Source organism: Odontesthes bonariensis, chromosome 8, assembly GCF_027942865.1.
Source record: "Odontesthes bonariensis isolate fOdoBon6 chromosome 8, fOdoBon6.hap1, whole genome shotgun sequence".
Lineage (NCBI taxonomy): Eukaryota > Metazoa > Chordata > Actinopteri > Atheriniformes > Atherinopsidae > Odontesthes > Odontesthes bonariensis.
Window position 1 is genome coordinate 12,645,200 of NC_134513.1, and position 13,576 is coordinate 12,658,775.

Below are 13,576 nucleotides of genomic sequence, written 5' to 3' on the forward strand. Positions count from 1 at the left end.
GAATGAATTGATGTTCTGGTTTAGAATGAGACAAGAATTTGAGAGGTGATGCTGAAAAGAAACAGGCTGTTGTTTATCACTTATAATAGATAAACATTGACAGTAACCTGGTGAGGGAAACTGCGTTTACTCGTACTCGAGTACTGAAAAGCAGAATGTTTAAGCATTGTAAAAATGAAGGTTACTAGAGACTTGCTAATGATTGTGGCTGATTTATTTATTTATTTTTTCGCAGTTGTAACTCAATGAGCTAATGCTATTACATGTACAGCATATTTAACTTCCCATAGGTTTGTTAAAAAGGGGCCGTGTAGCTCTATATTACTTACATTTATCCAACTTTTTTTCTCACTAATTCTTGCTTCCTGGCCAATAGTTAAGCTAGATTGCCAACATTGTGCTGAACTAATGAACAAACTCACACCAGGGAAGGAGAGAAAAGAAGAAGTTAGCCTTGGGGTAGAAGAGAAAAGATAAGAAGAGTTCAGTCTGCCCCACAGGCTATAAATCAGGATTGGACTATCGCTATAATTCCCCACTCTCTGCATTTGGAGTGGTTACGTTTGGCTGCAGGTGGGATCTCTGTTTAATTACAAGCGGAGGGAGGCAGGAGAAGAGTAGGATAAAGAGAGGAATAGAGATGAGGTAGAGGAATTAGTTGATAATAAGTCTGTGCCGATTTAATAAATGATCACTTTCCCTATGTAGGTTAACTTGAATGCCCCAGGCATTATGTGAGGATAGGAAAGACGGATAGACGAGGACAGAGAAAAGGAAACAAAGTCGGTCTTTATCATATCCTTTGATAAAGTTCTGAAATGGATATTTCAATACGCTAACTCTTCCTCCATTCATCTGCCATGCACACATATATGCTAATGGTATATGTAATTTTATTCCATTGTGTTGCCACAGCAAATGATCGAGCGTGTCTTCATCTTTCTTCCCACACATTAAGGCATCAAGTACCTCTGTGATTTCTGCTTCTTTTAAAAGCACGATTATATTCAGCAGCCTACATCTCTACCTATTGTGAAAGGTGGGAAAGTGCTGGGTGTAATGGCTGTCATTTACTCACCTGAAACAGGGGGGAATTATAAATGTCATGCACCCCATCCTTTGTATTTATCCCTGCTGATATGATAGTGCAGTCATATTGAAGAGACAGTGAACCGTAATGGTCTCCTTGCTGGCAAAGCCAAAGAAGAAGATAGCATGAAATGAATTTGATATCGAGATGACGGGGACAAGAGGTGCATCGGGTCGTTTAGCCACCAAATCCCTCAATTTTGTGATAAAAGAGGAGACAAAAGTGTTGCCTGCTAAAGTGTGTGTGTGTGTGTGTGTGTGTGTGTGCTGGATAAAACCAAACCACTAGAGAGATGATGAATGTATGATCTTACACACCTCAGAGCATCTGAGTGACAGAGACAGACGGACAGAAACACAGGCCAAATGAATGATATCGGGATCTGTCCTCTGGAAGAGATGACTCCTATTGGCACTCTGCCGGGCCCTGAATGTGGTGTGTTTGTCTTTGCTTGTGTGTGTTTTATCTGTTGGAACAACTGTCTCCATCCTTCCATCTACAATGTAATTCTGTGTTTGTGTATATGTGTACATTTATAAGTTGTGAATAGTGGTTGTGTCAGTACGTTTGTCATTGAAGTGTTGAATTATAAAGCATACAGATATGGCGGCATCATTTGTTACAGTTATGTCTGGGTTCTTAGCTTTTATGGCAAATGAGGTGACGAACCACTCGAAACGGTAACATGACTGTAGATGACATATAGGCACACAAGCACATATATAGTGAAATTATAGTTTTATACACTCATGATAAGGCTTGGGAAGCTGAAATCCCTCCATAGGCCATCATAATAGCCTTTTTCTTTCTGTGCCTAAGAGGTTAATTAGCTGGCAGTGGTGGATGTTAGGAGGAGGAACAGGCCCGAGGGAAACTGACAGAAAGCAAGGAAATCTTTCTTGTGAGATTTGTTGTGCAATGTGGATCAGTGTTGAGTTTGATCATGTGCACACAGCATTGCTCCACAATCTCCCTGATTCCATCTCAAACTCATTCCCTTTATCTACCTAATGCAAATATGCCTCTACACAGTACGGAGGGCAAAACATACTAGCTATTTTTTCCCAACGCACACACAAAAGCTTAACACACAGATGCACCTGCATTGTCTCTAATCTGTAATAGAATGCACGATTCCTCTCGACTTTGACAAGCAGATACGCCTCCTCTAAATTCATTCAGCTGTGTGTGAATCTGTCGTGTGTGTGTGTGTGTGTGTGTGTGTGTGTGTACACGAGGATGCTATTTATAGTGCCTGCTGAGGTACACAGAAGATGCAGGGATCTCACCAGTTAAGAGGAGGACTGATGTTGTGGTGTGTTTTCAATGTTCCTACAATACATGAAATATGTATGTCTGTGTTTCAGGTACGCATACGTGCTCTTGTGTTGAAATATAACTTCTGCCATGAGAATGTGCAAAACTGACTTAATGTGTTGTTATTTGAAAGAGACGCTATCAGGCAGAAATGTGCTGTGCGAGTCCAACAGAGAGAACCGCTGTTGGTGCCAGGCTGGGCTTTAGAGATACCAGCAGGCAATGGCATATGTGATCTATTGTTATGTTCTGTCATGCCCTACACCGCATGTCTTAATTATGGTCTTTTATATGCTCAAATATGGAATTTAGTGATTGAAATGTGCTGTAAAAACATGTATTACTGCTTAACATTTATCAAAAGAATACAAAATTATTAGATCCTTAAAACCTATTGTAGTTGGTGCACTGACACCAAGAAATGATATGCTGAATTATATCAGTGCCCTTTGGACAGACAGTGGCCGTAGCAGGGCACTAAATCCATGTTTTCTGGGAAGTCCTGTATTAATCTTTTTGCTTTGCTGTACAGTACTAGGTTTTGTTTTCTTGTACAGGTATTATGTGCATGTTATGCACTGTGCCATGCACATTTATAAAGACAATGATAAAAATATTGTTTCACATATCCTCATCTATAGCTAAATTTACTAAATCCAAGTTTCCAGTATGAAGCATGCAGAAAGAAAACCCCTTATTTTTGTCTTACCCTGATCATATCAACCTCACTCCGATGATGTCATCTCTCTATGCTGGCTGTCAGCGAGTAACATGAGTGACAGCGGTCATTCACCAATGACGGCTCATTAATCAAAAGTGCCAGCAGCACTTATTATTGTGCCATGCTGTTACCATGGTGACGGGTAGAGGGACAGCTGAGATCCACCTCACTTTCGCCCCTTGCGCTTGGTCATTTAAGGCCCACACCAATCAATGCCAGTCAATGCCAGTTTGAATTGGCAGGGCTATATATCATCATAGATGGACTGTTTGTCCCTGGTGGCCAAGTTCCCTCTGGAAGCATCTGGATTGGAGAAAGATAAAAAACTTTTGAGCAGTAACATTTTCATAAAAACCTGCCATGATACGAATTGATTTGCATATAATTGTAGTCGGGTTGGTCTGTTTTTGCATGTAATGTGGAAATGGCTTTAATTAGTGTTTAAAACCAAAACATTACATTTTTGTTGCAGAAGTTGTGTACTGGTGTTTGTCAACTGTTATCCAAAGATTCTCACTTTCATCACAGATTTATTTCAGAAATTGATACACTTGGCTGAACATTATGCTTGCACACTTTTAAATTGTGGAAAGTTTTGGAAACGATCGTATGACTGAACCAGTGCATTGTGAAGCCATCTCATTTATTTTAGTTAATCCTTTTTCTGTCACAGTTTTTACTTTTAAAATAGCACACACACCTGAATTAAGCAGGCTATTGGTACACTGCATGAAGATTTCTGCCAAGACATATGAGCACTATATTCCTTTCATATTTTGGGGCTTTGTTTCTAAAATTTCTTAAATTGTGCTTTCTCTCTGTGTCTGGGCTTTTTTAAAGATAATATTTTCTCATCTTCACACCATCCATAAACCTGCTAAAAGTAAACTATAAATTACTCTCCACTGTGATTTAACCTTATTTTATATATGTCTGCAGCTGTCAAGGGTGCCAGTGGAGGCCTGTGGACAGTACTCAACATGCAGTGAATGTCTTGGGTCAGGAGATCCTCACTGTGGCTGGTGTGTCCTGCATAACATGTAAGTACTACTACAGCTGTCTATACTTTTGATGGATATGGATACTATATTTTCTCCAGTCTTCTCATTTATTAACCAACTCTTTGTAACATGCATACATTTTAGGGCGTGTTGTGTTTGAGTTTTTAGCCTCCCCTACCTCTATGACACTTGGGCACATGCCCAGCACACCATCCCCTGCAGCTTTTAAGCATTCAGGGACACCTCTATTGCCAACCAAGGCCAAATCTCGGATTGCTTTCCCGGGGCTTGGCCTTGTGCCAGCATCCCCCCAAAATCCATTGCCAAACCAAATCAATGACATTGTTTACCAACTCTAAAACAACAGCCCAGTGAGAGTGCGGACAATGGTGGGCACTGCCAAGGTTCTGATGGACACTTCTCCAGCTATCAGGAACTGAAAAGGGGAGAGTGATAGCTTCTGATCTCAATCACAATAGACTCACTTGGCCCCACTAACCTGTTTTTGTTCCTATTTTTTTCCTTGTTGCTATATTTTTCGGGTCTGTATCGCTCTGTCATTTTCTCCTTGAAATGCACAAGCACGCACACCTAGATGCTTGTAAATTTACAATCACCCAAGATGCTGTCAAACCCATCTCCTTTAAGATTGGAGAGGGAGACTTTCCTTGCTGGGGACAGGGAGTTTTCCCACTTCACTGTAAATTGAAAATTGGTTTCTTGTGTTGGTGCAAGCTCTAGGATGGTTTGTGTGTGTTACTTCGTTCATTTAGCACCTTTGTCCCTGCTGACACAGGAAGGAAATGGTTAGGGCAGAGAAGCAGTGTGAGGGTGACAGGAACATACTGAAAGCCAGAGACGAAGTAGGATGGACAAGGAAAAAGACAGTGAAAGATGGAAAGAATTATAGATGAATTGGACAATGACATGGGGAAAGAGTTAGGGAGTAGACTACAATAGAATAAATGGTAGTGAAAATATATCAGGATGTATGTATTCAGGGATGTGGGAGAAAGAAAGAGCAAAAGAGACTCAAAAGGACAGACGACTGAAAAGGACCACAGTGAAGAAAAATGGCAAGAATGGAAAAAAAGATTAACGTGTAGGGGATGAATGTGGTAGAAACTATGATGGTTTATAGGTCACTAGTTTGAGGTTACAAGTAATGTCCAACAAAAACACTCGTGCACAAATGCATATTTTATTACTCCAGAAGTTTCATCACAACTTCTTGAATCAACTCCCTCTGCAAACAGTTGACTGGACCAGAGATTATTAAGCAATATAGTTCTAGCAGATTATAAACTGAGCAGCAATTTAAACTGAGAATATTTCTTGTGTAGTTGAATATCAAACAATAAAGGAACTCCCATCAACGAGTAGCCTTTTTGTTGAAATTTGGACTTTGCTGCACTCGAAATGTAAAGCAGATCTTAAACTTGTGCCACTATATATGATTATGATATAAATGTGGGTGCGTGTGTTTTCTTCATGTGTGTCTGTGTGTGTAAACCTATTATCGCTCTCGACATCCTCACAGTCAGGGCAAATGGGTGGCCACAGATTGGCCTGTCACACTTAGCCTGATGGGACTGGCTCCCCACCGCTCCCCTCTGTCTAACACACACATACTCACAAGGGCAACTCCCACACAAGCCCTCTTTGCTGTAGAGTTAGTGACAAGTCACCAAAACAAGAACAGAGCCCTGAGAGATGGGGAGAAAATAGCCAAAATGCCACTTTAGTCGATCTCAGTTGTCGAGATGTTTGACCATCTCAAGGGCAGGAAAAACGATTCCAAGTGTGCAAGTGAGGTTGTGAATGATATGCATGTGTGTGTGAACCTGCACATCAGTAATCACACATCCTGGCAGTTGGATACCCTTCTAGCATAGGGACACACAAGCATATGTAAAATACACAACCAGGAGAGGTTGATCGACCCTCGGTTTACTTCTCTATTAGTCCCTCCTCCTTAGTGCTTTCAAACCTCCAGCTTGTGAATTCTTAAGAGGGTGTTGGTGTAACTGAAAACTCCCTGAGCTCCACCACAGGGCAGACAGAACTCGGTGCCCCTGCTAAAATCACTTCTGTTTACCAGCTCACTGTCACACTTAGGGCGTATTCAAACCTACCTCGTTTGGTCCGGACCAAACGGACCAGATTTTCGTTGGTTCGGACCTTTTGGGATGGTCTGAATACAAACCACCGAACTCTGGTCCGGACCAAACAAGCGGACTGAGAAACGAGCTGAAAGGTCGGACTCGGTCCGGATCAAACGAACCCTGGTGCGGATCTTTTGGAGGTGTGAAAGCAGACCGGACCTAATCCCAGACTTTTTGCTTTTTTGTACCTCGGGAGCATCCGTCGTTTGTCTGCTGCTAGGTAACAGAGCGTCGTTCTTCTAATTACTAGACCGGCTGTGGTAAAGCGAACGAAAGACCGAATCAGCGTTCTCCTCCGTAGCCGCCTTGCCCTTTGTCCTCGTTGTTGATAAATTACTTGTACAGCAGCATAGTAATTACACAGTTGTGAAAATAGCAAAACGTTGAAAAAACATATAGTTTTGATTATATTACAAGCAATAACGGCACGGAAAGCGCCCATGAATACATTCACTTTTGAACTTAGCACTTTGTGTTGCGCGTGTCGATTCTGACCAATAGCCGAACGACTTCAGGGCGCGTGGCTTTGTTGACATATTTTGGTCCGTTTACTGAAATTTACAGTCTGAAAGCAAACCGCACCAAAATGAAAAAAAAAGGTTCGGACCAAAGCAAGTGAACTATCGGACTTTCCTGGTGTGAATACGCCCTTAGTTCTACTACTCAGTTATTCTTTGGTGTCTCTGACATTCATATTATTTACTTGATTTTTAATACAATAATGATTCACAAACTACAGGTAAAGCACAAAATTCTTTCTTGCTTCCCTCTGGATCCATGATTGTCCAGGAGTCTTGCACAGTCATAGCTTAAATTGATTATGTTGACATTTTAATATAGAGCCAAAGTAAAAACCAATGAATGAGCTCCCCAATTGAATTAGAGCAATATGATGCTGTAACTCTACGGGGGCAGTCAGTAGTGTTGTGGAATAAAGAAACAACCTACAATTATATTGTCAATTATAATGGAAGTGTTTTTGTGCATTCAAAGCTATCTTGTGGAATGCTTTTCCTGGCCGAGCTAATGCCAAAAGCTTTAACAATCCATCTTTAATAACATACAGCGAAATAACAAAAACACTAATAACTCACATTTTACCACGCATGCTCACTTTGTGCTGGAAGGGAGAGCAGTGTGAGGAAGGACAGCAAGCAGTTCCTCTACAAAAGTGTTCCTCCAGATAGTTTGTTGTTCCAATCAACCTTGAAATCACCTCACTGCTCTGAGAAAAAAACAGAATTGCATGTCCTCTCTCTCTCTCTCTCTCACACACACACACACACACACACACACACACTCCCTCCTTTCTCTATCAGCATTGCCTTTATTTACTCTATAGATCGGTGAGAGGAGCTGTTAGAGAGAACACCAAGGGAAGAGGAGAAAGGCAATCAATATTACAGGAGAGGAAATCAACAGGAGTGGATGGTGCACCTGTTTGTGCGTTTATGTGTGTCTCTGTTTCTCTAATGGCAGTCACATTGTCCTTGACAAACACTGACCATTTATTTCAAGGCTTTCGATGTCTTTGGTTATCACACACGTGAGTTTGAATGTGTGGATGGCATTTTGTGAAGGCATATGCTTGCATTTATCCTATCAACTATAAATCCTCTGTGTATATTTCTGAACTGTCTTGGAGGAAATGCACCAGATTTTCTGCTCCTGCAGTGAGCCCTGACACCATTTATGTAAACCTGGAGGCTTAGCCGTCATCTAAACTGTCTTGGCCTGCTCGTGCTGTCATCTGCTGAGATGCACAATTTATGCTAATGTCTATCTTCCTTGGCAGGTGAAAAGGAAACTTTTGACTCATATCAGCTCTTCCCTTTTTATCATTCCCTTTCTTTTCACTCTTTTACCACTGTCATTGGATGCCACACTCTGTCAATTGCAGGAAAGCCACAAAGACTTTTACTAAAGATTACCTAAATACCAAAGAAATTTGTTGTTGGTATTTGCATGAGTATGTGTATCGTTGTGATCATAGATGCATACATATTTTCTCATGCATATATCTTCTGTATTCTGGTATGATGTCCTTGCTGTGTTATAAATCACTGAAATGAATGAAAATAGTTTGGTGGTCAAAGAATATTTTATTAAGTCACTCTTATATGAATGTTAAAATCTCATCCAATGAAACCCCAGGGTTAGGTTTATGTTTACAGTATGAGGTTGGTCTGATATGGCGCGTTACTTTTTCCGTGACTTCACCCCCTCCAAGTAAGGCAGAGGCACTCCTGCAGAGAGCCAATATACCAGAAATGCTCCAGCCATGTTGTGGATATGTTACCTCCCGTAATGCCAGTCTGTCAGCTGTCATTTTTGCAAGTGGTTAACTAGGCTGTCATAACGCCTGTAGTGCATGACAACCAGACAGATTGAAGACCATATTTGGAGAAGTACTTTTTTTCTCAAAATGATTGTCATCAAATTTGGCATGGATGTTGAGAATATCTCACATTAGTCTGTGATATCTGTGTCAGTTTGGAACAAGTGGTGCTAATGTTTCCTATCTTCACATTCACAATTGGTTTGACATATCTCAATCTCTGCTTCTGGCTGGAGTAGTTACACTTTCTCACTTTTTGTCCCTTTTTCATTTTTATTATTTTGTCTTACCATTTCCCTTCTTTACTATCAGTCAAATCACACTGCATCTCCAGCAGGCTTATTATACACCATTATATTTTACACAATTTTTTTGTTTGTTCACATATGTCTGCATTATCTATGCATCCAATAGTTCAGCCTTCATTTTCATTTATACTTAGGTTTATATCAGTTTAAGTGCCTAGTTTGGTGCACTTTATACTAATTTACATTTTTGATTCTGCATTTGTATCCTAAGTGGACATAACTAGTATATTTGGTATTCAGAGACTCATCTGCCCATAAACAGTAACACTCTTCCACTCCTTCTAACTCCTTTTCTCTCTCCTCCAAACACTCATAAGTATCGATCCTTCCTCCCTAAAGTAGAATAGGAACAGTAAAGTCATCTGTGCCACTGGCTTCTGGGAAATACCTTCTCTTACTTCCCTGGTTAAAGTGTCGATGCGATCAATAGCCCTATAGTTAAACTGTGCTCAGTGGGGACATTCTAATGAATCATTGGACATACGTGATGTCCTAGACTTTTTTTCTTTATCATTCAGATGGAGCATAAAAGATGCAGAGCAGAACACAATTAGTTGTAGAATATACTTCATTATGTAAAGTATACAAAATTATATAGTTAAAATGGCTGAAATGATGACCATCATCTTAGAAGTCTCACATGTTTGAATCTGTATTTTAGTTGTTACATTTCACAAGTCAACTACTTGCAAATTCGTTTGGAGTACTAATGCGTTTCATAGGAATAAACATAAGTCTAAATGCCTTCATGAAATTGTTTGCAATTGTATGCTTGTTGCATACCTTATCATGCCTTAGGAATTCTTTTTAAACTTATGTACAAGCTTGTTATGATAATAAAAATAGTCCCAGAAGTCAGGAAAACACACAAAATGGCTGAAACATGCAAGTCATGCTGCAAGCTTCTTGTCCTCTTAAGCCTTTGTATTCTCCAGACATCTGAATTGCTGTCAAACAAATAACCTTTTCAGAGGGAAAAGCTAATTGGCAGATCCGTTCCTCCATCCTACCTCCCTCCCTCTCACATTAATTCTGCACCACTGCTACCTGTCGCTGTGTTCACAGCCAACCATTCCCTCAGTATGCTCATTACTGTGGTACGCTGAGCTGATGCTAATTAAACTGCAGTGCCATAATTAGTGTGCAGCTAAGAACTTGTTGTATTTGCTTGCAGTGAGCAATAGTCTCCCCTTGGAAACAGCCTTAAATGCTTTGATATAATGTTGTCGGGGAAAGATGTTGTGTTCACAAAAAAAAAAAAAAAAAAAAATTCCCGAGATTAGGAGGCATCAGTTCTAACGGATCAGGCACCTTTAAGTAAAAGGTGGACAGCTACGCTTCGTCCTGTTTAGCTTTCTAAGTCTAAATATACACTCACCATTTTTTTTTTTTTTTTTTTTTTTTACATTTTATCAATTACTGGCAGCTTACTGAGGGAAAGGTTATTTCTATAAAATTATCTTCTGAACAGCTTGACGACATTAGCATATCCAGTCATTAAAAGGGTCCCAATGAAGAGATTGAGCTGGCAAGTCAAAGGCTTTTTATTGTTTTTGCATCTTAATTTCACGTCTGTATCAACTCTAATAAGTGCACTTCAACCCCTCTTGAGACGCATTTTACAGATAAAATGCTCATCCCTTTTTTGGAAGAGTCAAAGACATGGCTTTCCACATTATTCCTGACCAATGCAATTTTAGAGCAACCACAACCGCAAATCACGACCACTTTATAGTCCGCAAAAGCAGCATAGAAATTGTTGCAACCTGGTTCACACCCTTCTCAGCGCAATTTTGAATATTCCTAAAAGTGGCCAAACCAGAGTTCAATTTATTCAAACTTGTTGCTTTGATCTTGAGATTCTTGGATCCATGACACTGCTCTGATGTCCATGCCCAGGGGAGGATGGCCGTCCCCTGTGTACAGGTGACTGGTTTCACCCCTTACCATCACCCTCCACCTCCTGGTGGGTCCTAGGGAAGGTTGAAGGAAGGGAACAAGGCCAAGAAGTGACAGGGGCATCAGGACGGAACAGAGGGCTGTGCATCCTAGTCCTCTCTCGGCTGTCACCATCATAGTGTGAAAAGAGACACACACACACCAATATACCGCACCCCAATACACATCCACAAGCATATACACAACAGATGCACAGCCACTTTTAAGTCAGAACCATTGCTCACTGTCACCTGTTGTCACTCCAGCACATAAGAAGGCACAGGCACTGGATAATGGAGGCGCATGCACACACACACGCAGGGAGGCAGTTGTCTTGCTTTTGTCCAGCAGAGTGTGAAACGGACTGAGAGGAGACAGACGATGAATGAGAGATGTAGTGACAGTCAAAGAAGGTGAAGAAATATAGGGATGTATTTCAAATGAAAGAGGTGAGCGTGAGCAGAGAGAAAGAGAGGCTATATAATTCACAGCAAAAGAGATGGGGAGGATTAGAAATCCTCTGCTGAAGAGCATGAATTAATCTCCTGGAGATACTCCAGTTGAGGATGGGAGAGTAAAGACTTGCACTCACACATATATGGCTCATCTCGACTTTGACAGAGAGCTTCTCTGTGAAAAGGTAATCATGCAAGTTGCCTTGCATGTGCCATTACATAGATGTTGCTATGGCAACAGTGACATAGTAGCTACATAATGATCATATTGTATAATCCAACACTAATCCCTATTGATGTTTCAGTGTTAATTTCTGATAGTATTGTCATTGAGATTACTGTCATTTGGCAAGCGGCATCAGTGTGGTAATATTATCTTATCAAAAGCTTGAGAGTTGACATAAAACTGTATTTAGATATGTAATGAGTTAATTTCAAAACTGTTCTTTAGTCTTTAGCTTGCCCTGGACTTAAGCATCAGTATGACAGCTGAACAGGGTGGAGTCTTAAAGAATGTTTATTTTATTGAAATTCTTTTCCAAAACATTTATCCTGTCAACTCCACAGTGTCCCTCAACCAAATTGTACTTTGCTATTTTCACACTTTCATTATAGCAATAGAAAAAGATTATTTGGCAATACAGACAATGTACCCTGTATTCACCCAAACACATATACCGCAGAGATCTCTATGTGTCCCTTTTTTCAGACCCAGAAAATGATTAAGTAGTTTCAATGTGTCTCCTCTCTGAGTTAGAAGCTACCTCGTGGCTGTGAATAAACATACCTTAAATGGATATTGACTGTCTGGATCAATACTATCATATGATGCTGTCTACATTGTACACATGCGGGATCATAACACAATATAAAGAGGAGTGCACTTTTGAAAGCCGATTAGGAAAACATCCCTGTGCTCTCACTTTCAGGTTCCATTCTGAAATTAGCAAATACTTCATTTGCTAACACTCAACCTGTACTCATCTCAGGGTGTCAAATATGCTGCTTTGTCAGGAACCATTGCTGTTTCAGAGAGGTGCACATTTCTTTTGAAGTTTACAGCAATATTATACATTGAGAGCAAACATGGTGACTGACATAATTTGAGTGTTTACTGAGGGACAGATGACAAACTCTCATTTCACAGACTACAAATAGAAGTTTTAGTTGAGCAAAAGATGGTGGTTTGGTTTAAAATATGCTGCTTTACAACAAATAGCATATGAAGTACATATTCACCTGGTGCCTTGACTACCGATATTTAAATTTTCCACATCCTGTTTGTTTTAAAATTGTTCCGTAACACTTCAAAGAATTCATAAAAGTTCATGTCTTTTCATCAACCCCCCCTCCACACATACGCACACACACTAACCAAATATACTTTTATGCCAGACAGATAAAGCAGTTTAATATAGAAAATGACATTTTCAGGAGCAGCAGTGGCACCATACTTTCTAGATAAACAGCCTAATAAGCCCACCACACTGTGCCACCATTGGATACTTTTGCCAAGGGACTTTTTTGTGTTGGTGTGTGAGTGTCTGAGAGCTAGAAGTAAATGAAATGATGGCCAGGATTTTGAGGGCTGCTAAAATTGTATGGTACTAAACGTCATACTGGAGAAAAACAGCTTCAACCTGACGCCCAGAGGCCCATGCTGATGTTAACAATCACCAACTAGCTCTACTGAAACACAATTGTGTGTATGCAGGAGTAAAATATAAAGGATTTGTGTTGAAAATGGTAAATCTTATAGACTTCATTTTAATCAAAGAGTTATGTAACATCTATAAAATCAGGCTCTCTGTCTGCCTCGTTTTTCTGTGTATAATGAGAACCAGTTTTATCGCCGATTACTTTGCAAACCAGCAACAGTAGTGTTGCTGTATGTTTTTGTTTTTTTTGCTCAGTAGGTGTTCTTGCATTGGTGATATGCAAAGGAGGATACATTAGCTCAGAGATTTCTAGACTTGGGGGCAGCCATTCTGCAATTTCTGCGCCTTCAGGTGTGGCCTTAAGAGAGACAGATTTTCTGTGTGTGAGGGTTCCTTTACGTGTGTTTGTGTGTGTCCACACAAAGTGGAGTAACAGGGTCATGGCCAGTGGGCCAGGTAATGACTCTCCCACCAGTTCCTTCATGCAAATTTCTGCACTGCAGACCACCACTTTTAATGATAGCATGAGGCACACTAACGCCTGTGTGTGTTTGGTTTTTTTTGTGTGTTGGACTGCATTAATGT

At 40.4% G+C, this 13,576-nt stretch overlaps 1 protein-coding gene across 1 annotated transcript in view; it reads left to right on the forward strand.

Annotated features, from left to right (window-relative positions):
* Positions 1 to 13,576, forward strand: part of plxna4 (plexin A4) — a 215,474-nt gene that overhangs the window by 132,007 nt on the left and 69,891 nt on the right. Inside the window, exon 5 of the mRNA XM_075471754.1 lies at positions 4,068 to 4,168. Within this exon, the coding sequence (XP_075327869.1) occupies positions 4,068 to 4,168 (101 nt within the window). The remainder of the gene's footprint in view (positions 1 to 4,067; positions 4,169 to 13,576) is intronic.